The sequence below is a fragment of the Agelaius tricolor genome, unplaced genomic scaffold (assembly GCF_023055355.1).
Source record: "Agelaius tricolor isolate 1412-34295 unplaced genomic scaffold, bAgeTri1.0.p SCAF_78, whole genome shotgun sequence".
Classification (NCBI taxonomy): Eukaryota; Metazoa; Chordata; class Aves; order Passeriformes; family Icteridae; genus Agelaius; species Agelaius tricolor.
Window position 1 is genome coordinate 644,107 of NW_027269338.1, and position 27,800 is coordinate 671,906.

General features: G+C 52.3%; 1 protein-coding gene and 1 long non-coding RNA gene across 2 annotated transcripts; one reads left to right on the top strand and one right to left on the bottom strand.

The window, feature by feature from the left end:
* Positions 1-1,818: 1,818 nt before the first annotated feature.
* On the bottom strand, positions 1,819-9,823 carry LOC139585446 (uncharacterized). The gene is made up of 3 exons (XR_011677084.1): positions 9,751-9,823; positions 7,820-8,785; positions 1,819-2,203 (listed from the first exon to the last, which is right to left on the bottom strand). It is a non-coding gene; the product is annotated as an uncharacterized lncRNA (long non-coding RNA).
* Positions 9,824-14,243: 4,420 nt separating this feature from the next.
* On the top strand, positions 14,244-16,684 carry LOC139585441 (erythroblast NAD(P)(+)--arginine ADP-ribosyltransferase-like). Its single transcript, XM_071418202.1, has 2 exons — positions 14,244-14,698; positions 15,414-16,684. Exon 2 carries the CDS (start codon positions 15,447-15,449, stop codon positions 16,299-16,301), a length of 855 nt encoding a protein of 284 aa, XP_071274303.1. The 5' UTR covers positions 14,244-14,698; positions 15,414-15,446; the 3' UTR covers positions 16,302-16,684.
* Positions 16,685-27,800: the final 11,116 nt, after the last annotated feature.

Here is a 27,800-nt window from a genome sequence, read left to right on the forward strand (position 1 = left end):
TTGCCTCTTTTCCCTGGGGGATCACGGTGGCTTTGGTGATTGTGGAGACCACGGTGACCTTCATTGCCTTGTGGCTCAGACAATCCAGCCGGGGCTGTAGTGGCCAGGAGGAGCCCTCTGAGGTGGGAGGGGGCCCTGGGGATGCTCCCACCTGGGAGGGAAAAAGAGGAGAATGAGTGATCGATGGGGTTGAAGAGGGTGAGGCGGGTCAGAGAGGGGTCAGGGATTACAGGGGCACGGGGGGGGGGGGTGTGAGGGGAGTTCAGGTGGGGTGGAATACCGTGGTGGTGGGGATCAGGGTGCTCAGGAAAGCCATGGGAGCTGTCAGGGGTTCAGAGGGGGCCATCACACAGGGTGAGTAAAGATGGGGGCCACGGGCAGTGGGAGCATTGGGGGTGAGCAGTGGCTGGAGGGAGATTGATGGTCAAGGGGCCATGGGGGCTTTAGGGATGATGGGGTGTCAGGGGGGCAGTGGGGTAATATAGGGAGCAATAAAGGGTTTCAGGAGGCTCAGATTGAGCTTTAGGGCTGACAGGTGTCAGGAGGAGATAGGGGGAGCCATGAGGGGTGTCAAGGGAGTGGGAGAGGTTCAGGGGGGGTCAGGAGGATCCCAGCCCACTCATGACCAGCTCACAGGGCCGGTCCCTACAGAGCTGGTCTGCAGAGGGGAGGGACAGAGACAGCAGAGGAGGGTTCCTATCTCTGTCCATTTCAGCGTCCCTGTCCCTGGCATCCTCTGGGCAGGGGTGTGTCTGTCCCCTCCCAGATGTGGGGGTCCCCATTCCTGTGCCATGTCATGGGTGTCCCTGTCCCCCATCACCCGTGGGTGTCATTGTCCCCTGTGCCTTAGCATGGGTGTCCCCATCCCCACAGTGGGTGTCCCTGTCCTCCAGGTTTTCCCCATGATGTCACGTCACAGCCACTCGCAGCTGTATCTGCTGAAGGTCCCACTGGAGCGGAGCTGGATCACTGCCCTCTCTCCTTCCTGGGTGACACCGGTGACCTGAAAGGTCTCCACGGGTGGAATCAGCACCTCCTCCTCAGTAGGACTGGAGGAAAATTCTTGGATATCCACACCGTAACATGTCTGCACCTGGAACATCGTGTCTGTCCCAAATTGCTGAGCGATCTGTTTATGCAGTGATGTCGATGTGAATCGACCAAACCGGATGGTGTCACCACACCGCGCCTTGAACCGGACACCAGGCACCCCCAGAGACACATGGTGACATCGTGGTCCCCAAGTGTCACCAGGGCCTGGGTCAGCAGGAAATGCAGTGTTTTGAAGCGGAAGTTTGCAGTCTCATCCTGCGGCCACTGGAGCTGACGGGTGCCGGCCAGCCGCTCCTGGAGTGACCGCTGGAGAGCACGAATCCCGCCACTCCCAGGTTCTCTGCCAGAACCCCGAGTAGTGGCTCCGTCTGCAGTGTGGGGATGCAGGCGAGAGCAGGGCTGCGAAGCACTGAGGCAAAGGAAGGAAGGAGTGGACACGCGTGTGGATGCCAAGGCGCTTTATTGACCCAGGCGAGGCCAAAAACGGTGTCAGGGAAAAACCGTTGGGGAGCCGCTTATAAAGGGGAAGGGCGTGACACGAGGAGACACGAGGGAACCAATGAACGAAGCCCAGGGGAGGAGCGAGGGACACAAGTGAACCAATAGGAATGGCCCAGGGGAGGGAAGAGGCTCAGGGGACAAATCATATGTTAGTGTCGAGGTTTAGGGCAAATTTGGAGGAGAATTTCCAAATTAGGGCTCCTCCAGTTAGCAAACCCACACAGCCCCTCCCCCCAGCCAGTTCGGGAAGGATTTCTCGGAGAGGAGTGGAAAGAACCTGTTTATTTAACAAGCACAGCACCCCCCAGCACACAAAATGAACAATACCGGATGACACCACTCTGAAAAAGATGACAAATTCAGAAAGTCTCTCTGGGGGTGGTCACTCTGGTCTCAGTCCCTCCGGCGCTGGGGCTGCTGCTGCAGGCCAGAAGGTGCAGGATCTTGGTGTTTCTCAGGTCCCAGTCCGGAGCAGGTTCAAAGTGATCAGAAAAAGGAAAGGAGAAACCGTCCAGGAAGAAATTGGACAGTTTAGCTGAATTAGCTAAAGAGCAAAAGCAAGCAGAAGCAAAGCGAGCAAGAGCGAGAGAGCAAAAGCAAAAAGCAAAAGCAGCAAAAGCCAAAGCTGCAGTCTCTGTGTCCCGCCAGGCTGATAAGAAAACCAAAACAAAACTTTCCCGCTTCAGAGCCGGTCTTAAAGGTACAGAACATAATATCCAACATTAACAGAACACATGAATGGGGATACAAGCATCATAACGTCACCCTAGGACATTCCACCCCTTATCCCCATATCATCAACATACTACCACACATCATGCATTTATTTCTCACCCCACAATCAGATCTCCCTGTGGTACACATCGTGTTGTTCCATCTCTTTGCATTATCCACCATGTGCAACCTGGTCCCTGAGCAAAGACAACCCCACGAATGGGTTTGTCTGTACTCAAGGCAGAATTGACCCACACATTCTTCCCTAACAAACCTCTGACACGTACCACTGGGACTTTATCTCCATCTATTACATTCAGGGACTCAGACTGGGCAGGACCTGCTCGGTTGGTGGAACCTCGGGTGTTGACTAACCAGGTGGCCTTTGCTAAATGCTGCTCCCAATTTTTGAAAGATCCCCCACCCAAAGCTTTTAGCTGGGTTTTTAGTAGTCCATTGTACCTCTCCACTTTGCCTGCAGCTGGTGCATGGTAGGGGATATGGTACACCCACTCAATGCCATGTTCGCTAGCCCAGGTGCTGATAAGGCTGTTCTTGAAATGAGTCCCATTGTCTGACTCAATCCTCTCAGGGGTACCATGTCTCCACAGGATTTGGTTTTCCAGGCCCAGGATGGTGTTCCGGGCAGTAGCATGAGACACAGGGTAGGTTTCCAACCATCCAGTGGTGGCTTCCACCATGGTCAGCACGTAGCGCTTGCCCTGGCGTGTCTGGGGCAGTGTGATGTAGTCAATCTGCCAGGCCTCCCCATACTTGTACTTGGACCATCGCCCACCGTACCAGAGGGGCTTCACTCGCTTGGCCTGCTTGATGGCAGCACACGTCTCACAGTCATGGATAACCTGTGAAATACTGTCCATGGTTAAATCCACCCCTCGGTCTCTTGCCCACTTATAGGTGGCATCTCTGCCCTGATGGCCTGAGGCATCATGGGCCCATCGAGCTAGGAATAACTCTCCTTTGTGTTCCCAATCTAGGTCTATCTTTGACACCCCTATCCTTGCTGCCTGGTCTACCTGCTCATTGTTTTGGTGCTCCTCATTGGCTCTACTCTTGGGGACATGGGCATCTACATGGCGGACTTTCACAGGTAGCCTCCCTACCCTGGTAGCAATATCTTTCCACTCATCAGCAGCCCAAATTGGTTTTCCTCTACGCTGCCAGTTAGCCTTTTTCCACCTCTCCAGCCATCCCCACAGAGCATTGGCTACCATCCATGAATCAGTGTAGAGGTAGAGCTTTGGCCATTTCTCTCTTTCTGCAATGTCCAGGGCCAGTTGAACGGCTTTGAGTTCTGCAAGTTGACTTGATCCACCTTCTCCTTCAGTAGCTTGTGCAACCTGTCGTGTGGGGCTCCATACGGCTGCTTTCCACTTCCGGTTCATCCCTAAGATGCGACAGGAACCGTCAGTGAAAAGAGCATAGCGTGTTTCCTCTGGGGGCAGTTGGTTATATGGAGGAGCCTCTTCAGCCCGTGTCACTGGTTCTTGTTCTTCATCTGTGACACCAAAATTCTCACCTTTGGGCCAATTTGTAATTACCTCCAAAATCCCAGGGCGATTTAGTTTACCTATATGGGCGCGCTGAGTGATAAGAGCAATCCACTTGCTCCATGTGGCACTGGTGGCATGGTGAGTGGAAGGAACCTTGCCTTTGAACATCCACCCCAGCACTGGTAATCGGGGTGCCAGGAGGAGTTGCGCTTCTGTACCAATCACCTCTGAGGCAGCTTGGACTCCTTCATAGGCAGCCAAGATTTCCTTCTCTGTGGGAGTGTAGTTGGCCTCAGAGCCTCTGTAGCCTCGACTCCAAAATCCCAGTGGTCGACCCCGAGTCTCCCCAGGCACCTTCTGCCAAAGGCTCCAGGACAAGCCATGGTTCCCGGCTGCAGAGTAGAGCATGTTCTTCACATCTGGTCCTGTCCTAACTGGGCCAAGAGCTACTGCATGAGCTATCTCCTGCTTGATCTGGACAAAGGCCTGTTGCTGCTCAGGGCCCCAGTGGAAAGTGTTCTTCTTGCGGGTGACCAGGTAAAGAGGGCTCACGATCTGACTATACTCAGGAATGTGCATCCTCCAAAAGCCTATGGCACCTAGGAAAGCCTGTGTCTCTTTCTTATTGGTGGGTGGAGACATTGCTGTGATCTTGTTGATGATGTCTGTAGGAATCTGACCCTGTCCATCTTGCCACTTCACTCCCAGGAACTGAATCTCACGAGCTGGTCCCTTTACTTTGCTCTTTTTAATGGCGAAACCAGCTCCCAGGAGGATTTGGATGATTTCCTTTCCTTTCTCAAACACTTCTGCAGCTGTGTTCCCCCACACAATGATGTCATCAATATATTGCAGATGTTCTGGAGCCTCACCCCTTTCTAGTGCAGTCTGGATCAGTCCATGGCAGATGGTAGGACTGTGCTTCCACCCCTGGGGCAGTCGGTTCCAGGTATACTGCACTCCCCTCCACGTGAAAGCAAACTGAGGCCTGCATTCTGCTGCCAGAGGAATGGAGAAAAATGCATTGGCAATGTCTATAGTGGCGTACCACCTCGCTGCCTTGGACTCAAGCTCGTACTGGAGCTCTAATATGTCTGGCACGGCAGCACTCAGTGGTGGAGTCACCTCATTCAATGCACGGTAGTCCACAGTCAATCTCCATTCTCCTTCAGATTTTCGCACAGGCCAAATGGGGCTGTTGAAGGGTGAGTGGGTCTTGCTGACCACCCCTTGGCTCTCCAGCTCTCGGATCATCTTATGGATGGGGATCACAGCATCTCGAGTAGTTCTATACTGTCGTCGATGCACTATGGAGGTGGCAATTGGCACTCGTTGATCTTCTCCCATCAGACATCCTACTGCAGATGGATTCTCAGACAGCCCAGGCAAGGTGTTCAATTGCTGGATGCCCTCTGTCTCTACAGCAGCTATCCCAAATGCCCACTTGAGTCCTTTTGGGTCTTTGAAATACCCACTTCGAAGGTAGTCTATGCCCAAAATACATGGGGCCTCTGGGCCAGTCACAATAGGATGTTTCTTCCACTCATTCCCAGTGAGGCTCACATCAGCTTCCACCAAAGTGAAATCCTGGGATCCCCCTGTCACACCAGCAATAGAAACAGACTCTGTCCCCACATGTCTCGACGGAATTAATGTACATTGTGCGCCAGTATCAACCAAAGCTTTATACTCTTGTGGTTCCGATGTGCCAGGCCAACGAATCCACACAGACCAGAAAACACGATTTTCCCTGGCCTCTACCTGGCTAGAGGCAGGGCCCCTCTAAGCCTGGTTATCCTTCTTTCCCTGGGCATATGTCTTAGATGTTCCTTCAAGGGGATCAGACGTGGCATCATCAGCATCATACCTGGCGGTTCGGCTACGGGCAACTGGAGCTGCTTTCTTTCTGGTGGCTTCCTTCAATTCACGCACCCGTCGTGCCAGAACAGCAGTAGGTTTTCCATCCCACCTCCTCATATTTTCTCCACAGTCACGCAGGTAGAACCACAGCTCTGTTCGTGGGGTGTACCTTCTCTGGCCATCTGGGGAACGTCTGCCTTGGATACCAGAACCTCTGATCTGTACTGCTGAGATTTGGAGAAGGTCTTCTTTAATCTCCTCTCTAAGCTTCTTATGATTCTCCTCTATCTTATCCTCTAAGTTCTGCAGACGTGTTTCTACCGCTGCAATTCTGGCATGTGTTGGGCCATGCACAGCATCTGCATATGCTCGGAGCTTCCTTGCCATATCCAGCACAGTCTCGTCCCTCTCATCCCGCTTCATTATGGCTAGGGCAGAAGCATATTCGTGTGGCCCAAGTCGCACAAGTTTCCGCCACATCACAGACGTGCATGGCACCAAGTCTGGGTTCCTAGTTGTCACATCATCTGAGAAGATAATCTCTGCCACTGCCATCTCTCTCAGGCGTTGGATCCCTTGCTCTATGGTCTTCCACTGTGTCTGTTGCATATAAAGATCATCTGCACACAGGTATCTTTGTGCAACACTTTCCAAGACCCGTGCCCAGAGGCTCTGAGGGTTTGCCCCCCTCATCATTCCTTGGTCGATGACAGGATCATGTGATAGGGATCCCAAATGCCTCGCTTCTGTGCCATCCAGAATTGTAGCCTCGCCTGCAGCATCCCAGAGACGGACTAACCAACTAATTATGGATTCATCAGGTCGTCGGGTGTAATCCTTCCGTAAGCCACGAAGGTCCTTCAGGGAAAAGGACTCAATATTTGCATCTGGTCTTGCACCTGCTGCTTTGACTCCTGATTTTATGTCAGGAGGCATTGAGGTTCCTTCTGCTGCATCATCATCATCATCATCATCCACTGGTCGATTGGTCTTGTCTGTGCATTTCCCACTTCTGGTACTGGTAGCAACAGCCATTGGTTTAGCTGCTGGCTTAGGCTCACTATCTGGTTTGGCTGCTGGCTTTGAGCCTGTGGTGTTGGTGGCAGCCTGAGTGACTGGGATAGCTGATTTATCTCCCTGCCCCCCTGCCTCCGTCTGCTGTCCTACAGTCTCCAACAGAGTGCGATAAGCATACGCCAGGGCCCAGCTCACTGCAATGACCTTTCTCTCCTTAGGCTCATCCTGGTATTTCTCTTTCAGATATTTCCCCCCTCAGCTGGCGTCTGAATTTGTTTATGGGGAAAATCCCAGACTATAGGGTCGGAGAATTCCTTCAGGATGTGGCCCATTTCCTCCCATTTCCCACACCACTCAGGATGTTTCACCCCTGGCTCTACTCCTAAGTCAGGGGTCTCATCAGCCCGTCTAGAAATCTCAGCCCTCATTCTGGAGAGACAGCAGACTGTATAGAGGAAGGTTACCAGATTGAATACAAGAAAGATGGTTTCTCTAACATTCAGGGGAAACTGAACATCCTTTACTACTGATGCAACCGATTCATAGGAGAAGAAGGAAAGCAAAGGCTGAAAAGCCTCATTCCCTGCTGCTCCTCCTCTAACAAACTGGACGAATAACCATAGCCAAGAACCATTCATACCTGGAGCAGACCCCAACATGTTTATAAACTTCTTGCACATCATTGCCATCAAGCCCAGCAGGATAGCTATTCTGGTCACTGCCCCTCTGCTGTAAAAACTACGTATGAGGGACAATACTAGAACTATGTCAGGATAGGAAAATAAACCTAGGGACCACAGAGGTATTAAAATCTCGAAAAACCCTACGGACCAGAAGCACATGCAAGCCTTCACCCCAACACTCATCATCAATTCAAAAAGCATGGCTATTAACTGCTTCAAACAGAGAGTAATGGCAACCAAAATACCCACAAAACAGGGTTTTTCCACTCACTCTCTCGAGCCCAGCGTTGGGCACCAAGATTTTGTCGAGGTTTAGGGCAAATTTGGAGGAGAATTTCCAAATTAGGGCTCCTCCAGTTAGCAAACCCACACAGCCCCTCCCCCCAGCCGGTTCGGGAAGGATTTCTCGGAGAGGAGTGGAAAGAACCTGTTTATTTAACAAGCACAGCACCCCCCAGCACACAAAATGAACAATACCGGATGACACCACTCTGAAAAAGATGACAAATTCAGAAAGTCTCCCTGGGGGTGGTCACTCTGGTCTCAGTCCCTCCGGCGCTGGGGCTGCTGCTGCAGGCCAGAAGGTGCAGGATCTTGGTGTTTCTCAGGTCCCAGTCCGGAGCAGGTTCAAAGTGATCAGAAAAAGGAAAGGAGAAACTGTCCAGGAAGAAATTGGACAGTTTAGCTGAATTAGCTAAAGAGCAAAAGCAAGCAGAAGCAAAGCGAGCAAGAGCGAGAGAGCAAAAGCAAAAAGCAAAAGCAGCAAAAGCCAAAGCTGCAGTCTCTGTGTCCCGCCAGGCTGATAAGAAAACCAAAACAAAACTTTCCCGCTTCAGAGCCGGTCTTAAAGGTACAGAACATAATATCCAACATTAACAGAACACATGAATGGGGATACAAGCATCATAACGTCACCCTAGGACAGTTAGGTAAGGGAAGATTGACATAGAAATTTCTTGAAATGAAAAGGGGTTGGTTACAATGATAGGTAACTGGCGGGAGAAACAAACCATTACGAGGGAGAACATGGGGGGAACTGAGGGTCAAACCAAAATCTTAACTTATAAAAAATAACCAACTTCACAATAAAACCAGTACAGGACACACAATGTTACATCTCCCCCTTTTTTGTTTTAAAAAGGAGAGGGGGACACTGTAAAAAGGCACAGAGTCCAGTTCCTGGAGATGGTGCTGTAAAATGTGTGAAGTCCAGTCCTTTGTACTCTGGTGCTCTCTGCCTTTTGGCTCTCCCACTCTCTATCACTCTTTGTGACACCGGCAGCAAAGGCGATCTTGCATGCTGAGGAAGGCTTTGTGGTGGAGGCAGTGATGACTTGCTTCAAGACACCGAAGCACAAGGATGGCAGGAAACGAATGGCAGCAAAGTAACTTCTGCTCTTCATGCAGGACAGCATCCACAATCGCGAGGAGCATTGTGGGCGCCTGAAATGAAATGAGAGCAGAACACATGATGAATACTAAAACAAACATAACAACGGAATTTCTCTGAGGGAGAGGCAAGGGAATAAAAGAGGTAATATCAGGAGTCTCTTCCCCTCCTGCGAGGTTTTCTATTCTGTGCAAACGTACGGTCATTGGGGTCCTCCTGGCCGTGGGGGGTTACAGCTTGAGGCGCGCTAACAGACTCCGTTGGTGTATAGGGCTTGATTAGTTTCTCAGGGACCCATCTGACACCTGAGGGCGTGGACACGCAGGCATATCCATGACCCCAAGTGATAAGCTGGAATGGACCCTGGATTTCTGCAGAGTCTGGGTCCCTAATAAGGACAGGTGGCCTTTCTTTGAACCCAATGTGTTGTTGTAGGCCGAATCGGTTACTAGATTAAAAGGCTGTGGAAACTTCTCAAAGGCCCTGATGACTGCATCTAACTCAGCAACTTGCAGAGAACCCTCCACAATCTGCACATCGGCTTCCCACTGCTGAGTCTGAGGGTCCTTCCAAGTAAGCACTGACTTGTGGGATCCTCCAGATGCATCTGTAAAAACTGTCAGGGCTTTGAGTGGGCGGCAACTTTGAACCTCTGTTGGACTTAAATTAAATTCAACATTAAACAATTTGTGGCCTGGATGGTCGATTGAAATTTGGCCAGTGTAGCTGTCTAGGGCAAACTGCAAATTCTCATTAGGCCGGTATAAATTTTCCACAGTGTCCAGAGATATCGTTCCCATGCATGTTTGGATAGGGAGGTGAATGCATGCAAAATCGCACCCTGCCAAAACACGCAGGCGAGCCCTAGCCCTCGTGATCAGCTGGGCCATCAGCTCTTGTGGCTTGGTGATGCTCTTGGACAGCTGGTGACCAAGGAACACCCACTCTATGATTAAGAGGGGGTCCTTTTGGTCCGTGTCCCATTGAAAAATCAACCCCTAAAGATGCGGTGGCCTACCCAGGATTATGAAGCTGAAGGGAAGATCCTCACGGCACCAGTGGGCGTGTCGACTTGCAATGGTGGACTGGACCTTCTCGAGTGCTGCCCTGGCCTCCGGAGTCAGGGCCCTCGGGGAATCCAGGGTCTCCCCGCCTTTTAACAAGTTGAATAGAGGGGATAAATCTCTTGTGGTGAGCCCTAACCAGGGCCGATCCAGTTTAGGGATCCACAGAGCTGGTGCAGGTCTCTTAGGATTTTAGGGTTAGTGCGAATTAAGATTTTTTGGGGTGTAATGGAACGGTGGGTGATCTCAAGGCCCAGATACTTCCAAGGTGGCAGGCGTTGGACTTTCTCTGTTTGCAGCTCAAATCCTGCCACTGACAAGGCTGTAATCGTGTCCTCTAAGGTGCGTGCAAGCGTGTCATCGTCAGGGGCACAAACAAGGATCTCATCCATGTAATGATATATTATGCATTTTTTCTCCCTTGCGCGCACAGGTGACAGAACCCTAGCAACACACCACTGTCAGATAGTGGGGCTGTTCTTCATTCCCTGAGGAAGAACGCACCAGTGGTAGCGCTTCATGGGAGCTCCTCTGTTGATGGGGGGCACAGAGACAGCAAACCATGGCGCATCATCTGGGTGAAGGGGAATGTGAAAGAAAGAGTCTTTGATGTCAATAACTGCCAATTTCCAATTTTGTGGGAGCACAGATGGGGAAGGCATCCCTGGCTGGATGCAACCCATGTCTCCAATGACATTATTGATTTTCCTCAGATCGTGGAGAAGACGCCACCTGTCACCTCCACGCTTCCTGATGACAAAACCAGGAGAGCTCCAGGGGCTGTTGGTAGCATTCTGTAGCGCACAATGCTACAGAAGTTGTCCCGGTATTGCTGGTGGGAGTGCCCGGCCACATGCACGGTGGCATTGAACTCCTTGTACACGTCCTTCATTGTGTAGGTCATGAGGGCAATGGCCTGGGCTGGGGACAGAGGAGTCACAGGTGGACCCGCCTCCACCACTCGGCCGCAGCCAGCATCCAGGTCTGGGCAAACAGAGGATTCTGCTGGAACTCAAAGTGGTTGAGGGCTGGCAACAACTCTGTCATGGCGTGTCGGCAGCCTGGATGCTGGTCATCAAAGGAGTTCCAAGCCATGTCCAGGGGGACAACTGTGAAGCCTGTGTTTGCCACGGTCATTGCCAGCAGTGCCAGGGTCCTAACCAGAGAGTCCAGAGAAGGCAGTGGCCACCAGGACTAGTGTGAAACACCGGGGGACACTGGGAAACTGAGGGGCCACTGTGGGACATGGGGAACACTGAGGAAGACGGCAGGACACTGATGTGACACTGAGAGGATGCTGAGGGGACATGGGGGGACAATGGGACACAGAGAAGATCCATCCATCAGGGGCTGGGGAAGGAGGGTGGTGTCAGCCCCAGGAGAGGGAGGGCAGCCTTGGCCAAGAGAGCTCTGTACACATCCTGGGAGCCTGATCTCAAATCCTGGGGTCACTCCTGGGTGACCCAGTGTCCTCCAGTCTCCCAGGGGCCCAAATCCCACACCCGCATTCTTGCTGTAATGTCCCCAGTGTCCCTTCAGACCCTCCAGGACCCCAACCCAAATCTGGGGTCACCCCCTGACCTTCCCAGTGTCACTCTTGCCCCCCCTCCTTGTCCCAGTCCCGCTCCCACTCTGGTGTCCCCTTTGGACTTGTTGCAAATGATACACCCCAGGACCCCAACCCAAATGCAGGGATCCCCTGCCCCCTGCAGTGTCCCCCAGCCAAGGAGATGAGTGGGTAAAGAGGGAAAATCCCTGATTTGAAAGAAAAAAGAGTTTCCTGAGTGAAACATGAGGGTTTGTCATCAAAAAATAGGTGGTGCAGCCTCTGTCCCCTTTCTCCATTTTATTTTTCTTCCTTTTCATTCTGTTTGTTTTTCTTTCTTTCCTCCCAGTGCTTCTTCTGTTGCATTGCCTCAAATCAGGAACTTTGGAACAAGCCCCAAACTGATCATTCATCATTTTTAAATTGCACCGAGCAGCCCCTGCCAGCTCCCTCTGCCCTTCCTGCTACTCCAGACCCTTCCCCAGCTCCCTCCCTTCCCTCGTCATGCTCCAGCCCCTCCAGGTCCTTTCTCAGGGTCTGCAGTGAAGGAGGAAAAAGGGAGGAACATTTCTCCAGCACTCTTTGTAGACAGAAGTTTGAAAAATAATATTTTGATTTCCCTCGAACAAAAACTCCAGGATCTGCTTTATTTTAGGAAATGAGGCGCTCTGCAGGAGAGGCGTTAAAGGAGCTGGACATGACCCCTGGGCATGTCCTGGAATCTGATCCCAAATCCAGGGGTCACTCCTGGATGCCCCAGTGTCCCCCAGACCCCCCAACTCCCAATCCCAGTCCCACAGTCCTATATCCCCCCTCAAGGTGTCTTGTCAGCCACCCTCAGGACCCTGACTCAAATCCTGGGGTCATTTCCTGGCCCCCCCCAGTAACCCGTGTGACCCCCAGACTCTCAATCCCACTCCCACAGTTCTGTGTCCCCCCTCCTGGTGTTTCCCAGTGTTTCCATTTCCCCAATCCCTCTCCCAATCCCTTGTACCCCTCCCAGTGGCCCCATGTCCCCCAGGACCCTGGCCCAAGGTTTGGGGTCCCCAATGGGTCCCACTGTCCCTGTCCCCTTCCCCCCTTACCCCAATCCCACTCTCAGTCCCATGACGTCCCCAGTGACCCCTGGACCCTGATCCAGTCCCATGGGCCCCCCAAGCATCCCCCATCACCCCACTGCCACTCCCATGGTCCTGTGTCTCCCACTGCTGGCCCCCAGACCACCCCAGCACCCCAGTCCCTGTTCTGTGACACCCCCAGTGCCCCCCCAGACCCCAATCCCGCTGTCCCATGTCCCCCCACAAGGGTCCCCAGCCCCTGATACTGAAATGGGACAGAGTGAAACTCCCTGATGGAACTGCAGGTATCAGAAAGCCGGAATTCTTTATCAGCTTGGACTCATAGCAGATCTCTCCTGGTCCTGCAGCTCAGGGGGGTCTTTGCCATTGGGTATTTATGCATCATAATTATAAATATTCATGAAATTGTGTCTTTATCGAATACAGGAACCAACACTTTTCCCGTAAATAATCTGCATGGCTCTGCCTCTTTTAGGAAATAATTTTTATTGTGCTACAGAGTCATAAAAATGGGCTGTCAGAGTTTGTTTTCACTGAGTGCCCCAATATCCCACGTGACCTTGCCTCAAACTTTCGCTTTGAGCAGGCGCTGCTCTTTCTGTGTTACAGAACTTGCCAAAAACCCCTCACTGCAGTTCCCTTTATCTCTTTCTCCACAGGTTACAGCCACCTTTGCCCTGCTGTGTTTTTACTTGTTCATCTTTAAGCTGGACCCAGCACCATTAAGGGATGGAAAACTTTCTATTCTCTCTCTTATTGCTCAGTCCCCATGACCCCAATCCCACCGTCCCATGTCCCCCCAGTTGCCCCCAGTTCCACTCCCCAGTGCTCACTGAGTTGCAGTCACACCTCAGATACCACTTGGGGTCCCCTATCAGATGCCATCTGCGGAGGATCAGCAATGGGACATCACACCATGATCAATATGACCAAGTGAAGTCAAATTTATTACAAGAACAAAATGTATTTATGCTTTGTTCTACTGTTCACGTGCCTCAGGCTAATACATGATTGGTTTAGCCTGGCTGTGCACGCGTCTCAAGCCTTCAGCTCATTGTTCAGTCTTCTTTCTTCATGCATCTCACTGTGGTTTATTGTTTTCCCTTCAGGCGCTCTGCTGTGGTTTTTTGCTCCGTCTTCTTAGCCCGCCCCACATCCTGGACTCGTTTTTCTCCTGAGTAGGCTCTTCCTGTTTTTGAGCTATCGGAGACAATGAGAAATTCTACTCAGACCCCTTAAAGGCTGCTTGGGCACTGTGTCCGTTTTCCTGCAAAAATCCCTCAACAGACATGCCTGTGGGCACCTTGAGCGTGGGGATGATCTCTTAGGGGAGTGCCTGGGTGCCTGGGCTGAGCTGAGCTGCCCCAAGGCGTGGCCGTTCTACAACCCAGGGCACACCAGCCTGGGGACTGACAAATCCCTGTGGGAAATAGACTTGCACTAAAGCTGCACGAGAGGTTCCTTTGTATTCAAAACCATCACCTCCAGGCATCACTGAAAGAGGAAAGACTCCTGGGGATTACTGGCAAATGGATTTTCTGAGCTACCACGCCAACATGGGCTCAGGTATCTCCTGGTGTTGGTGGATCCCTTCTTGGAGGTCCAGAGCTTCTCCTGCCAAACCAGCAAGGCCAGGGAAGTCACCCAGGCACTCCCCCAAGAGATCATCCCCAGGCTCAAGGTGCCTGCAGGGATGGCATCTGATAGGGGACCCCAAGTGGTATCTGAGGTGTGGCAGCAACTCAGTGAGCAGTGGGGAGTGGGGCTGGGGGGGACTGGGGCAACATGGGACTGTGGGATTGGGGTCCTGGAGGGTGAACAATAAGAGAGAGAATAGAAATTGAGATCCCTTAAAGGTGCTTAATAGGGTTTAAAAAGAAGTAGTAAAAACCAAGAAAAGGATGTAAAAGTGTGTACAGAGAAGAACAAAGGTGGGTGGAACCTATGGAGAAAGAGATAAAGGGCACTCCTGTGAGGGGTTTTGGCAAATTCTGTAACACAGAAGGAGCAGTGTCTGCCAAAGGTGAAAGTTCAAGGTGAGGTTATCTGGCACACTGGGGCACTCAGTGAAAACCTCACTGAGTAAACTCATTTTTACGACTCTCCAGGACCATAAAAGGATTTCAAGAAAGAGGTGGAGCCATGCAAATTATTGCTAGGAAATGTGCAGTTTCTGTACTAGGTGAGGGACACATTATAACGAATATTTGCAATTGTGGTGGATAAAGACCCTGTGGCAAAGTCCCCTGTGACCTGCAGGACCAGGACAGATCCACTGTGAGTCTGAGCTGATAAAGAATTCAGTCTTTATGCTACCTCCAGTTCCATCAGGGAATTCATTCCGGCTGATTTTGGTATCAGGACTGGGGGGACTCCAGGGGGACTCTTGGGGGACATGGGACTGAGGGATTGGGATTGCGGTGCTGGGGGGACACTGGGGGAGTCACAGGTCTGGGATTGGGGTAATGGGGGGCTCTGGGGGAAAATGAGGGGGGACACGGGATGGTGAGAGTGGATTGGGGTGATGGGGGGGCTGGGAGACACAGTGGGGGCAGAGGGTGATGCCTGGATTTGGGTTGATGTCCTGGGGTGACACCAATGGAACTGGGGAATGGGAGTAGGAGTGGGGTCTGGGCATGAGCCGAGGGGGACACCGGGGGGCTCAGGGAGTGACCCCAGGATTTGGGTCGGGATCCTGCTGGGGCTGAGGGGTCTTGTAGTCATGGGAGTAGGATTGGGCTTCTGGGGGGCCAGGAGGACACGGTAGTGTGGGATTGGGGTTCCTGGGGCTGGGGGACATTGGGGAGGGATAAGTAACCCCAGGATTTGGGATGAGGGAGGCCAGACATGCCCAGGGCTCTGCTGGCCAGGAGTGCCTCCCTTCCCCCTGGGCTGACCCCACTCCCTTCCCCAGTCCCTCACTGATGAACTCTCCCTGTGTCTCCCCTGTGTCTCCTCTGTGTCTCCCCTGTGTCCCCTTTGTGTCCTCCAGTGTCCACACCGGTCCCTGTGGCCTCTCCCCTCCATGGCCATCCAGGCACAGACCCTGGCACTGCTGGCAATGGCCATGGCCACCATGGGCATCGAGGTGGTGCCCCTGGACATGGCCCCGGACTCCTTCGATGACCAGTACCAGGGCTGCGGCCCTGACATGGCTGCGGCATTGCCAGCCCTCAACCGCTCCGAGTTTGAGCAGAACCCTCTCTTTGCCCAGGCCTGGACTAATGCCACAGCTGAGTGGCAGAGTCGGGGGTCCCCTGTGTCCCCTCTGTCATCCCCAGCCCAGGCCATCGCCCTCATGGCCTACACGATGGATGACCTGTACAAAGAGTTCAACCGAGCCGTGCGCACGGCCGGGCGCTCCAGGCAGGAATACCGGGACAACTTCCACTTCAAAACTCTGCATTTCCTGCTGACCCAGGCCCTGGCGACACTGAGGGTCACTCAAGGACCAGAGTGTCACAACGTGTACTGGAGGGTGAGCAGGTACCAGTTCAAGGCACAGCCCGGTGACATCATCCGGTTCGGTCTATTCATGTCGGTGTCAGAGAATGAAACAACTGACAAGATATTTGGGAATGGCACGGTGTTCCAGGTGCATACGTGCCACGGGGTGGGAATCCAGCAATTCTCCAAGTTTCCTAACAAGACGAAAGTGCTGATCTCACCCTTTGAGACCTTCGAGGTCATCGAAGTCAGCCAGGAAGTAGACAGGACGAGGATCCACCTCCGCACCAATGAGAACTTCAGCAAATACAACTGCGAGTGGCTGGAAGGTGACATCACAGGTGACAGCCTGGGGCAATGGGGACACCCACTGTGGCCCATAAGAAGGCACAGGGACAATGAAACTCACAGGGCATGGGGGACAGGGACATAGGCCCCCAGTGTGTGGAGATAGGAACACCCACTGCTAGGAACAAGGACAGGGGTTCCCTGTGCTGGGGACAGTCACTGGGGGTGGGGGGACAGTGACACCCAGTGCTGGGGACACCCACTGTGGACAGGGAATGCCCATGACAGGGCACAGAGGGTGGGGACACTCACTGAGAGCTTGGGGACAGGGACAGCCCATGCTGGGCACAAGGAGAGGGAAAGCCAGTGCTGGGGACACTCACTGGATGTGGTGAGAAACCAAGTGCTGGGAGCACCCACTGTGGCCATGGGGACACCAGGACAAGGCACAGGGGACAATGACACTCACTGGGCATGGGGGGACACCCAGTGCTGGGGAGAGCCACTGTGGACATGGAATACCCATGACAGGGCACAGGGGGTGGGGTCACTCCCTGAGAGTTTGGGGACAGGGACAGCCCATGCTGGGGACACCAAACCTGGGGACACCCATTGTGGGCATGGGGATGGGAATGTCCATGACAGGGCACCGGGTGGGGACCCCCGCATCTAGGATGGGACAGGGAAACCCCAGCCAGGGGACAGCAGGGACAGAGACAGGGATGTCCCCATTCCGATCCTGTGCCTCCCCACCAAAGGGGATGAAGACGTTGAGATGGCTGCCACACACACCCAAGGACAAAAGACTTAGTCCTAACGTTAATGTTAGTTTTTGCTAGGTACTTAACTAAACTGAATAACAATGAAAAAGCAAGTCTGTGCCACTCTAAAGACAGGGGGAGGAAAATCCTGAGGGATTACAAAACCAGAAATTAAACAGTGAACATGCCAAATAAAGAAAACACACTACAACACCCGGACACCCCCTGTCACCAGCCATGGCACCCCCTGACTTCCCCTATCCCTGTCACCCCTATGACCACCATGACCTCCCTGGTGCCTGTAGCCCATCACCGGTCATCTCATGGCCCCCATCTCTCCTGTCACCCCTAACCCCCCATTATGGTCCTCCCCCACCATCTCATTCCTCCATGATCCCCCTGACGTCCGTCTCTTTGTCTGCCAGGTGGCAGCGCCCCCAGGGCTCCCTTCCACTTTGGAGGACTCGTCCTGGCCACCACAGCCCTGGCAGTGGCCACTGGGATCCTCTGAGCCATGAGGCCACCACGGCCTCCAAGGTCACTGCGGCCACCCCGATCACCAAGACCACCATGACCCCCAGAGGAACGAGGCCACCAAGGCTACCAAGGCCACCACAGCCACTCTGGCCACCTTGGCAGCTATTGCCACCATGAGGTCACTGCGGCCACTATTGTCACCGTGGCACTGCGGCCACCACAGCCACTCTGGCCGCCATGTTTTGTTTTAGGGGGGTTGGGTGTTGCGTCTAATCCGCCTCCTTATTATGGGGTGTTAGGATTGGTTGTAGCGGCTGTTGCAGGGTGTGGTTGATTAGTGAGTTTGGGGGTTTCTTTTGTATCTTTGGTACTTGTTATGGTTTATTTAGGGGGGATGTTATTTAGTGTTTGTTTATTCAGTGTTGTTGGCGGAGGATCCTTATCCTGAAGCTTGGGCTAGCTGGGGGGATTGTTGGTTCTGGTTTTAGGATAGGTTTGGTTTTTTGTGGTGGGGCTTGCTATAGGGGGTGTGTTGGGACTGTTAGTGGACGAGGGGACGGTGAATAATGGGGGTCTGTTGTCGATTTGGTCGGATTTTAGTGGGGTGCCTTTGCTTTATTCAGAGGGGGTGGGGTTGCTTTTAATTGGGGGATGAGGGTTGTTGTTGAGTCTGTTTGTGGTGCTGGAACTTGTGCGAGGGTTATCTTGAGGGGCAATTCAGGCTGTTTGGGGGGGTCAGGAAGCATTTTAGCTTAAAATGCCAGCTTTGGGAGTTGGAGATGGAGGTTTGAGTCCTTTCTTCCTGAAGTAGTGGGGTGACAGTAAGGCAACTCTAAGAAGGGGTTTAGTCTTCAACCTTTGGCTTACAAGTGCAATGTTTTTATAAATTATTAGAGTTAATTAGAGTGTGAGTAGTTTGTTTTCTAGGGCAGCCACAATGGGGAATAAAACTAGATTGTGAAGCGGGTGGATGAGGCTAGTAGGCCAATAATGATGAATGGGTGTTCCACTGGTTGGCTGCCCACAAAGGTTAGGATGAGGACGTTAGCATCTAGGGTTCAGAAGAGGATTTGTGATAGAGGGCAGAAAGTTATTGATCGTAGTTTTGATGTGTGGGAGCATCCCCAGGGCTTCCTTCCAACTCAGAGGACTCTTCTTGGTCACCACAGCCCTGGCAGTGGCCACTGGGATCCTCTGAGCCATGAGACCACCATGGCCTCCAAAATCACTGTGGTCACTGGGGCTTTCATGGTGTTATGAATAAGAAGCTTGACTAGGCTAATATTCAAGCAGCAATCAATTTATTATTTAATATGGTAAAGTATGAGCAATACAGCGCTGGGTACAGTGGGGGAAGTTTTCCCTCCAACTGCACACCGATAATTGAGGGTTACAGGTATTTATAGGGGTACTCATCAGGTTTTTTGTAACAGTTTCTATTTCAAATGTTTACTCATCAGCAATTTTTATTCCAAATTATTACATCACAATTCTATACACTATTGGGATTTTAATTTCTCAGGATGCATTTTCAAAGGAGTATCCCCAGATGGTGATGGTCCAATTTCCGAAAGAAGATAGACGAATCCCATCTGGTGGAGTCCAGCTCCCCAGATGTGTCCACCTTTTAATTGCAGAGGCTATAAATCTAACAACAGTGATGTCCAGCTTCCTTTTGGTCGAAACCATAAATCCTTGAGGTGATGTTCATCTTCCTTTCTCAAACTGTTTTTCTCTGCTTCAATAAGGCGTGACATAAGCATATTTCCTATATATATATTCCAAAGCTATAGTTTCAAGGATGCAAGTAATATTCTAAAATTATACTTCAAAAGGTTATTATTGCAGAGCTTTGTATGGATTAAATGCAAGCAAAAAGCAACATCCTTAACACCTTAATTCTAATGCTCTTAAATCAACTAGGGTTAATTGCAAACAAAAGATAGGTTCAAAGGCCTTTTTCCATGCTTTATTTTCATCAGTTATTATTAGAATTCACAACTATCCCATTGCTGATGTCCACACATTTCACATTCGCAAGTACACACTTCGCCTGTTTGTACCTGACACGAAACACAGCTTTGCATCTCACAGTCCCCCCCCTGCTTGTATAAATTTTCATTTATCTTACTCATTCGTGTCTGGGCTTCAAATCTTGCCAAAACTTTGGAAGCTTTCTCTTTTTGGTCTCTTTTCTTTAATTTCATTATTTTGGTTATCTTAGCTCTTTTCTCAAATCTACCAACTTCTCCGGTAGCCAATTCCGAGTCGGTTACTGCAATCTCCATGCTTTGGATAACTGAGTAGATTAGTCGGATAAAACATGGAATAAGGCAAGGTAGAAACAATAACCCAGCTAATGAACACAATATCAGGAACTCTATTTTCTTCCACCAAGCTCCTCCTCCAAGCATCTGGTCCCACCATGAGGCTTGAAGAATGGAATTCCATTTTTGGACAGGGACATGAGCCACCCTTTTGATCTCTGCTGCCAAACCCTGGGTGATTTCTCCGTAATCATCAATCTCAACACAGCATTCTGACTCATTGAATTTCCCACACACTCCCCCTTCTTCGGCCAGCAAATAGTCCAAGGCTATTCAGTTCTGATACACAAAAGCCCACACCTGAGTGTGCTGCCGGCTTAACAAGTCCAGGGCTCTGAGGAGTGATTCGAGACTACCTCTACCCCTGCTTGCAGTCTGATCAACCTATTCAACAGGTAAATTGGGGTCCTATATCACCAGCTTCTGTCTTGAGCCCAAGTGGCTGGCCCGTAATAATCTGTTATTCTTTCTGCTGGCCACTCTTCTTCTCCCTATTTTTGGTCCCCTCCTGCCCTTGGAAACTCCAGTTTCAATTCTCTTTTTTCCCTGTTAAGGTTTTCATATAAGGGTGCTCTGTGGAGAGCTAGGGACTTGCGTGCGGAAGATCTCGGGCTGTACGGGTAGATAAGAAGCTCCCCCTTACCCTGCAGTCTGACCTTTGCTCTGTACCCAGCCACACCCGGCCGGACATGAGCAGAGGGAAATGACACAGACTGCCCAAACCATAAATACCCCCTGAGACCCCTCAATAAACGCCATTTTGCTGTCCACCACATTGGTGTATGTAGCATTGGACCGAGTGACCCTGGGCCTTGGGTCACCGTGCCGGACCTCCCGAACCAGGTCGCTAGGCCATAACGGCAACATCTGGTGCCGAAACCCGGGAAAATCGCAGCGCCCGGAGTTCGGGATTTCGCCTGGACAGGGGACCGGCGGCTGCACAGCAGGCCTAGTGCAGCGGGGGGGACGCCCCCGGACCAGCGTGGACCATGGAAGCCATAGCGAAGGTCGTAACTCAGATGCATGCTCAATGGGGGATTGATTGTAAGCTAAAAGATTTATGTCTTGCTATACCGAGACTTATTAAGCTGGGGGCGATAGACAGCCCGGTGGATATTCTCCATCCGGAGATGTGGGATACTTGTACGAAGGTTTTAGCTGAGGAGACTATTTCCTCAGGCTCAGGGAAAGCTCTAAAGTCATGGGGCAGAGTCGTGCAGGCTCTGCAGAAAGCTAGAGAAGAGCAGGAGACCTGGAAAGCCGCGCAGGCTTGGTTATTAGCCACGCCGCAGTTGGGGGTGAGCGCGGCAACGCAGACCGCGGAGGGCTTCGATCAGATCGGCACCGCGGAACCGCGAGCGCCGGATTCCCCCGAGCAGACCTCCTTACCATCAGGGGGGGAACACGCGCGGGCGTTTTGGCGGGGGTTAATGGAAGAAGCGCTGGAGGCGGCGAAATTGCCGGACCCCAAAGGGGTGGATAAAAGCGCACCCCCTCCATATCCGTTTGAAAATGGCGCCGAACCGCGTGTTCAGGGCGGAAAGGAAAACACGGCGGGCGGAAATGCAGTCAGCCTGCTTAACAACGCATGCGCGGGAGAGCGGGGGGATGGGGTGGCCCCCGCGGAGGAGCGTAAGGCCAATCAGAGCACTCAGTTCACTTTAGGTCCTTATAGGGCAAGGACCTCCCCCAGCAGGAGGCGGGGGGACCCCAGGGGGAGGGAACGGCCCGACCCCCGCAAGAAGGGGCAGGGTCGGAGCCCGAGAAAAAGGCAGAGCAGCCCGGAAACGTCCGGCCAGTCGACTTCCGACTCGGACTCGGACTCGAGCTCCGAGCTCGAGAGGGGATCGGGGAGTTCCGACTCGGATTCGAGTTTTAACAGAAGGAGAGCAGCGGCATACAAGGTCACTAGCCACAGCGCTCCTGCATGGGTGAAGGAGATATCGGAGAAAGATCGAACTCCGCTCACAGACTGGCGGAAAATAAAAATAGCGTGTGCTGAATGGACTCCGTCAGCAAAACTGGTGTTCCCGGTCCGGGTGGGGGGAGCCGGCGGGAATCAAAGGACCTATTCCCCGGTAAACTCGAAAGACGTGCAGGCAATTATTAAAGCAATTGCAGATAGGGGAATTAATTCTGCCATGGTTTCCACACTCATTGACAGCGTTTTTGGAGGGGATGACATGTTACCTTTTGATATTAAGCAGACTTGCAGAATGATCTTCGATGGGGCAGGGATGATCGTTTTTAAGCAGGAATGGGAGGATAACTGTATTAAGCAGCTGGCCCTGGTAACAGGGGCAGACCATCCACTGCACGGCTCCAGCATACAGAGGCTAATGGGCACAGACCCTACAATGATCACCCCCCAGGCACAGGCTGAGGGCTTGCGGGCACATGAGGTTATGACAACAACCCGTGCTGCCCGAGAAGCCATCCGTGTTGCTTCCAAAGTAATAGCCAAACCGTCGCCTTGGTCCACAATAAAGCAGAGTGAGAGTGAAAGCTTCACTCAGTTTGTGGATCGTTTACAGGCTGCCTTGGACTCCTCAACATTACCCTCAGAGGCAAAGGGTCCTGTGCTGGCAGAGTGCCTGCGCCAGCAATGCAACTCAGCCACCAAAGACATTTTAAGATCACTGCCGCAAGGGTCTAATCTAGCTGCCATGATCAGACACGTTGCAAAGGAAGAACACCTAGCTCCCATTCAAGCAGCAGTTCACACTGCAATAACGAGTGTCATGGCATGCTTTAAGTGTGGCCAAGCTGGGCACGTGGCAACAAACTGCCCCCAGTCAGGGCGCCCACCAGCAGCTGCTCCACCACGCCAGGGGAGACCTAGGGGACCATGCTGGGCATGTGGAAAGAAAGGGCATTTAGCTAAGGAATGCAGATCCAGGCATCAGGGAAACGGGAGAGGGAGGGGGCAGCCGGGCCGTATCCAGCCTCCTCCCACCTGGAACATGCAGCGGCCCAGCTACAGCAACCCCCAATGGGGCACACGGCTTTCATGCCCACCACCACCACCCTCTCAGGGAATGACCAACTTTGTCGCCCAGCCAATGGCTCAATCAAACCCATCTGCACCTCAGGAATACCAAGAACCGCTCCCTGGGGCCGAGGCCCCTGGGTGGCTTTGGCCATGAAAGCATGGGAACGGGACCCATGGGTGGCCTTCGCCGCGAAGGTGGGGAAACACCCACTGATCGTGTGGGCAGTGTGTCGTCTCCACAACAGCTCCGATGACTTGGCCATCTGCCTTCCCTTTTGGGTGGACACAGGGTCAGATGTCACCGTCATCCCAGACATACATTGGCCTCGACCATGGAAGCTAGAAGTAGCCCCCATGGCGGGCGGAGTTGGAGGGCTGTCCCGAGCCCACAAGAGCACCCAACCAGTGGCAATAACCCTCTGCACCGAGAGAGGACCGGGAAGAACTATCACCCTCACTGCATATGTGATGTCGGACTGCCCACCCTTGCTAGGGAAGGATGCCCTAGCCCTGCTGGATGTTAGGGTGACAAATTTATTCTAAGGGCCACTGTCGCGTACCCGCCATTGCCCATCAAGCTGACTTGGAAATCAGCCGACGCAGTGTGGGTCGAACATTGGCCCTTGTCAACGCCTCGAATGACTGGCCTCATTGAATTAGTTAGCCGTGAATTACACAAGAATCATATAGAACCCTCCACGAGTCCATGGAACACTCCTATCTTTGTAATACCTAAGCGGTCTGGTGAAGGCTTTCGACTCCTGCACGACTTGCGAGAAGTGAACAAGAGAATCCAGCCTATGGGCCCTGTGCAAACTTCGCTGCCCATGAACTCTGTGATACCGAAAGGACAACCCTGTGCAGTGCTCGACATCAAAGACTGCTTCTTTTCTATTCCCCTGCACGAAGACGACGAGGAGCGTTTCGCCTTCTCCATCGTCTTCCCAAACAGCCAGCGGCCCAACCTACGCTTCCAATGGAGGATGCTTCCACAAGGAATGCTCAACTCCCCGACCATCTGCCAGATCACCGTGGACCGAGCGCTAGCACCAGTCCGGCAGAGCAATCCGACTGTAACCATTGTGCAGTACATGGACGACATCCTGATCGCCGCACCATCCACGAGACAAGTGGACCAGCTGGTGTCTACCATCTCCGAGACCCTAAGGACAAATGGCTTTGAGGTAGCGAGTGCAAAAATAAAAAGGGGACCGTGCGTGACCTTCCTAGGAGTGGGAATCACAAGCTCCTACATAACTCCTCCCCAGATGAAAATCCGCCGAGACATCAAGACGCTCCACGACATGCAACAGCTGGTAGGGTCCTTACAGTGGCTCCGCAACATCGTCCTGATTCCTCCCGAGGTCATGGACCCTCTGAATGACCTCTTGAAAGGGAAGAACCCATGGGAGCAAAAAACCCTGACACCGGCAGCGGTAAGCTCGCTCAACTTCATCGAACGTCAGATGTCAGAGAGCATGCTCACCAGATGGGACTCAAGTGCTCCAGTCGATCTGTATGTCCACTTCACAAAAAAGGGGGGAGTGGGAGCCTTAGCCCAAGGACCCCCTGACAAGGCCCAACCAATACTATGGGTGGTTTTGGGGAAACCGTCGCGTGCCTTTTCCCCGGGAGTCGAGTGCCTCTGCAGCCTCATCATGAAAGGCAGGAAACTCGCCCTAAGACATCTGGGCATCGAACCTTCCAGGATAAGCTTGCCTCTCCGCAAACAGCTCTCTGCGCAGTCAACAACAATATCGGAATATCTAGCCATGGCCCTTACAGGCTTTGGAGGAGAGATTCGCTACGCGGAAAAACCCCCTTGGACTCGGCTGCTTACGGTCATCGATATCGACCTCCCACCAAAAGTACTTGACCGACCGCGGGCGGGACCAACCATCTTCACAGACGCATCATCACAGACCTCCACCGCGGCGGCAGTATGGCAGTCAGGAGAACAGTGGCAATGTGTCAAGGCAACCGACCCCACGCTTTCGGTCCAACAGCTTGAAGCAGCAGCTGTAGTGCTAGCGTGCGGACTGTTCCCAGAAGAACATATTAACATTGTGACTGATTCCATATTTGTGGCCAAGCTCTGCCTAGCCATGTCCAGACCAGGTGTGTCAGTGTCCACAGTGGCAACGATGCTGGAGGAAGCACTCTATTCACGGAAAGGCACCATATCAGTCATCCACGTCAACAGCCACGACCCGGTCAAGGGATTCTACCAAATAGGCAACGACAAGGCTGACGCCGCCGCAAAGGGCGTATGGACACTGAAAGAAGCTCGTCAGTTGCACGAATCCCTTCACATCGGAGCTAAAGCGCTTGCGAAAAGGTGCGGGATTTCTACTGTGGACGCAAAGCACGTCGTCGCTACGTGCCCCCACTGCCAGAAGTCACCACTGTGGTCGAGTGGCGTCAACCCCAGAGGCCTCAAAGCCTCAGAAATATGGCAAACAGACTTTACACAATGCCAGCTGTTGAAACCCCGAGCGTGGCTCGCAGTTACCGTAGATACGTACAGCGGCATGATCGTGGCCACACAGCATCTCAAGACTGATTCCAAAGCGACCATCCAACATTGGCTAACAGCCATGGCATGGCTTGGAGTTCCAAAACAGATCAAAACAGATAACGGCCCAAACTTCATCTCAAAGGTAGTCCAAGCATTCGCCTCGAAATGGAACATCGCCTTGGTGCATGGCATCCCATACAACAGCACCGGGCAAGCCATCGTCGAAAGAGCAAACCAGACTCTGAAAACTAAGCTGGAAGTGCTAGCAAAGGCAGAAGGCTTCACCAATGCCATTCCCCCGGGTGACCAGGCGCGCATGCTGGCAACTGCGCTGCTAGCGTTAAATCAATTCCCTAGGGGGGACGAAACAAACAGTCCTGCTCAGAGACACTGGGCCACTCGGGCGCTAGAAGAAGGCCCACGGGTGGTGATCAAAAATGAACTAGGGGAGTGGGAACAGGGTTGGAGATTGGTGCTCACGGGGCGGGGATATGCGGCTGTCAAAAAGGACGGGGACATTAAATGGTGTCCACTCAAATCTATCAAACCAGACCTTCAAAGGGAAACTCATGAGAATTGTGAGACTTTGTTTGCAGGACTGGATCATTGGACGTCCCCGAGCCTCATATTCCCCACTACTGGAAAAGAGAGAGAGGCCAACGAGCAACCCGACATCTCCTGAGAAGCTCGTGCCATCAAAATTAAAGCAACAACGGTGTTTCTGTGTAATTTTGCTGTTGGGGCTTGTTGCCAGAGGGCAAGCCAGCCCAGACTACTACCCTCATCAGCCCTTCAGGTGGGTCATGCAACATCTTACTGATGACAAGATGCTCAGAGACATCACCACGCCAAACGCCCCATCCTTCGTGCTTCGCATTACCGACCTGTTTCCGGGACAACCAAAGGTAGACCCCTATTCTTCACACGCCACGCACATGTACCTATCCTACTGGTGCCCAGCCTCAAACCCAGGAAAAAGTTATTGCAATCGCCCAGGGTGGGGATACTGTGGGCACTGGGGCTGTGAAACAATAGTTACAGACGCCAGGCCATCAGGACCTGGGTGGGACCCACAAGAGCCCGACAAATTCCTACAGTTCACCTGGGCACCCACAGGTTGCAAAACACCCGTCTTCCTTCAGGGAAGTTTCTATCGAAACCACCATAAAGTCCCCGAATTCCGGAAATGCATTCACTATAACATGACAGTTTTGCAGCCGAATCACCCTAGCTGGGCCATGGGCAAAGCATGGACAGTAGTCCTTCAAGGGTCAGAAAAGTGGGTGAATGTGCGAATTACCAGACTCCCAGCTTCAGTATCCCAATCAGTCGGACCCAATCCGGTTCTAGCAGTAAGTAGACCCAGGGAAGAGATCGCAGCTAACGGTAGTTCTAGCCGCGAAACACAAAGGTCGAAACTAGCCTCCCCATCCGATCTCTTAACCAAACCAACCCTCTCCAGTCCATTCTTAAGCGTGTTAAATGCTACCTTCTTATCGTTAAACCAATCCAACCCGAACTTCACAGAATCATGCTGGTTATGCTATGATGCACAACCCCCTTTTTACGAAGGTGTGGCCTTCGATCTCCCATTCATCTTCTCTAAGTCAAACAATCCACGCCAATGCAGATGGGACACCCCCCGGAGAGGTATCACCCTAAGTCAGGTTACGGGCCAGGGCAAATGCTTTGGCAATGCAACCTTGGCAAAGCAGATGGGCAACGTCTGCAAGGAATTCGTCAAACTTAAGGGAGGGAAGTTCCAGTGGGTGATCCCAGCTGCATCGGGAATGTGGGTCTGCCACAAATCCGGGGTAAGCCCATGTGTACTCCTTGACAAATTTGATCATTCTACTGACTTTTGTGTCCAAGTTCTAATTGTCCCCAGAGTCCTGTATCTCCAGGAAGAAGAGGTGTACCGCTTGCTCGAGGAACCCAACCGGCTCTACAAACGAGAGGTGATAACAGGCATCACCATCGCAATGCTCCTCGGTTTAGGAGCTACTGGTGCTGCCACAGGCATCTCGTCCCTTGCAACACAACATCAGGGACTGGCACAACTGCAGATGACAGTTGATGAGGACTTGCAAAGGATCGAGAAATCCATCTCTTCCCTGGAAAAATCCCTTTCCTCACTCTCAGAGGTTGTCCTCCAAAACAGGAGAGGACTGGACCTCTTATTCATGCAGCAAGGAGGCCTGTGTGCTGCCTTGAAAGAGGAATGCTGCTTTTATGCAGACCACACCGGAGTCGTCAGAGACTCCATGGCCGAACTGAGAAATCGGCTAAACCTAAGGAAAGCAGATAGAGAAGCTCAACAGGGCTGGTTCGAGTCGTGGTTCAACCGGTCTCCATGGCTCACCACCCTGATTTCTACCCTCATAGGCCCAGTCACTATAATCTTACTAACCCTAATCTTTGGGCCTTGCATGTTAAACAAACTGGTGCTATTTGTTAAAAGGCGTTTGGAAACGGCTAACATTTTGTTTCTCGAGCGCCGACAATTACTCTAAGGCGTGCCACTTACTAACACACTTACGATTTTACGCTAATTCTACTAACCCATGAA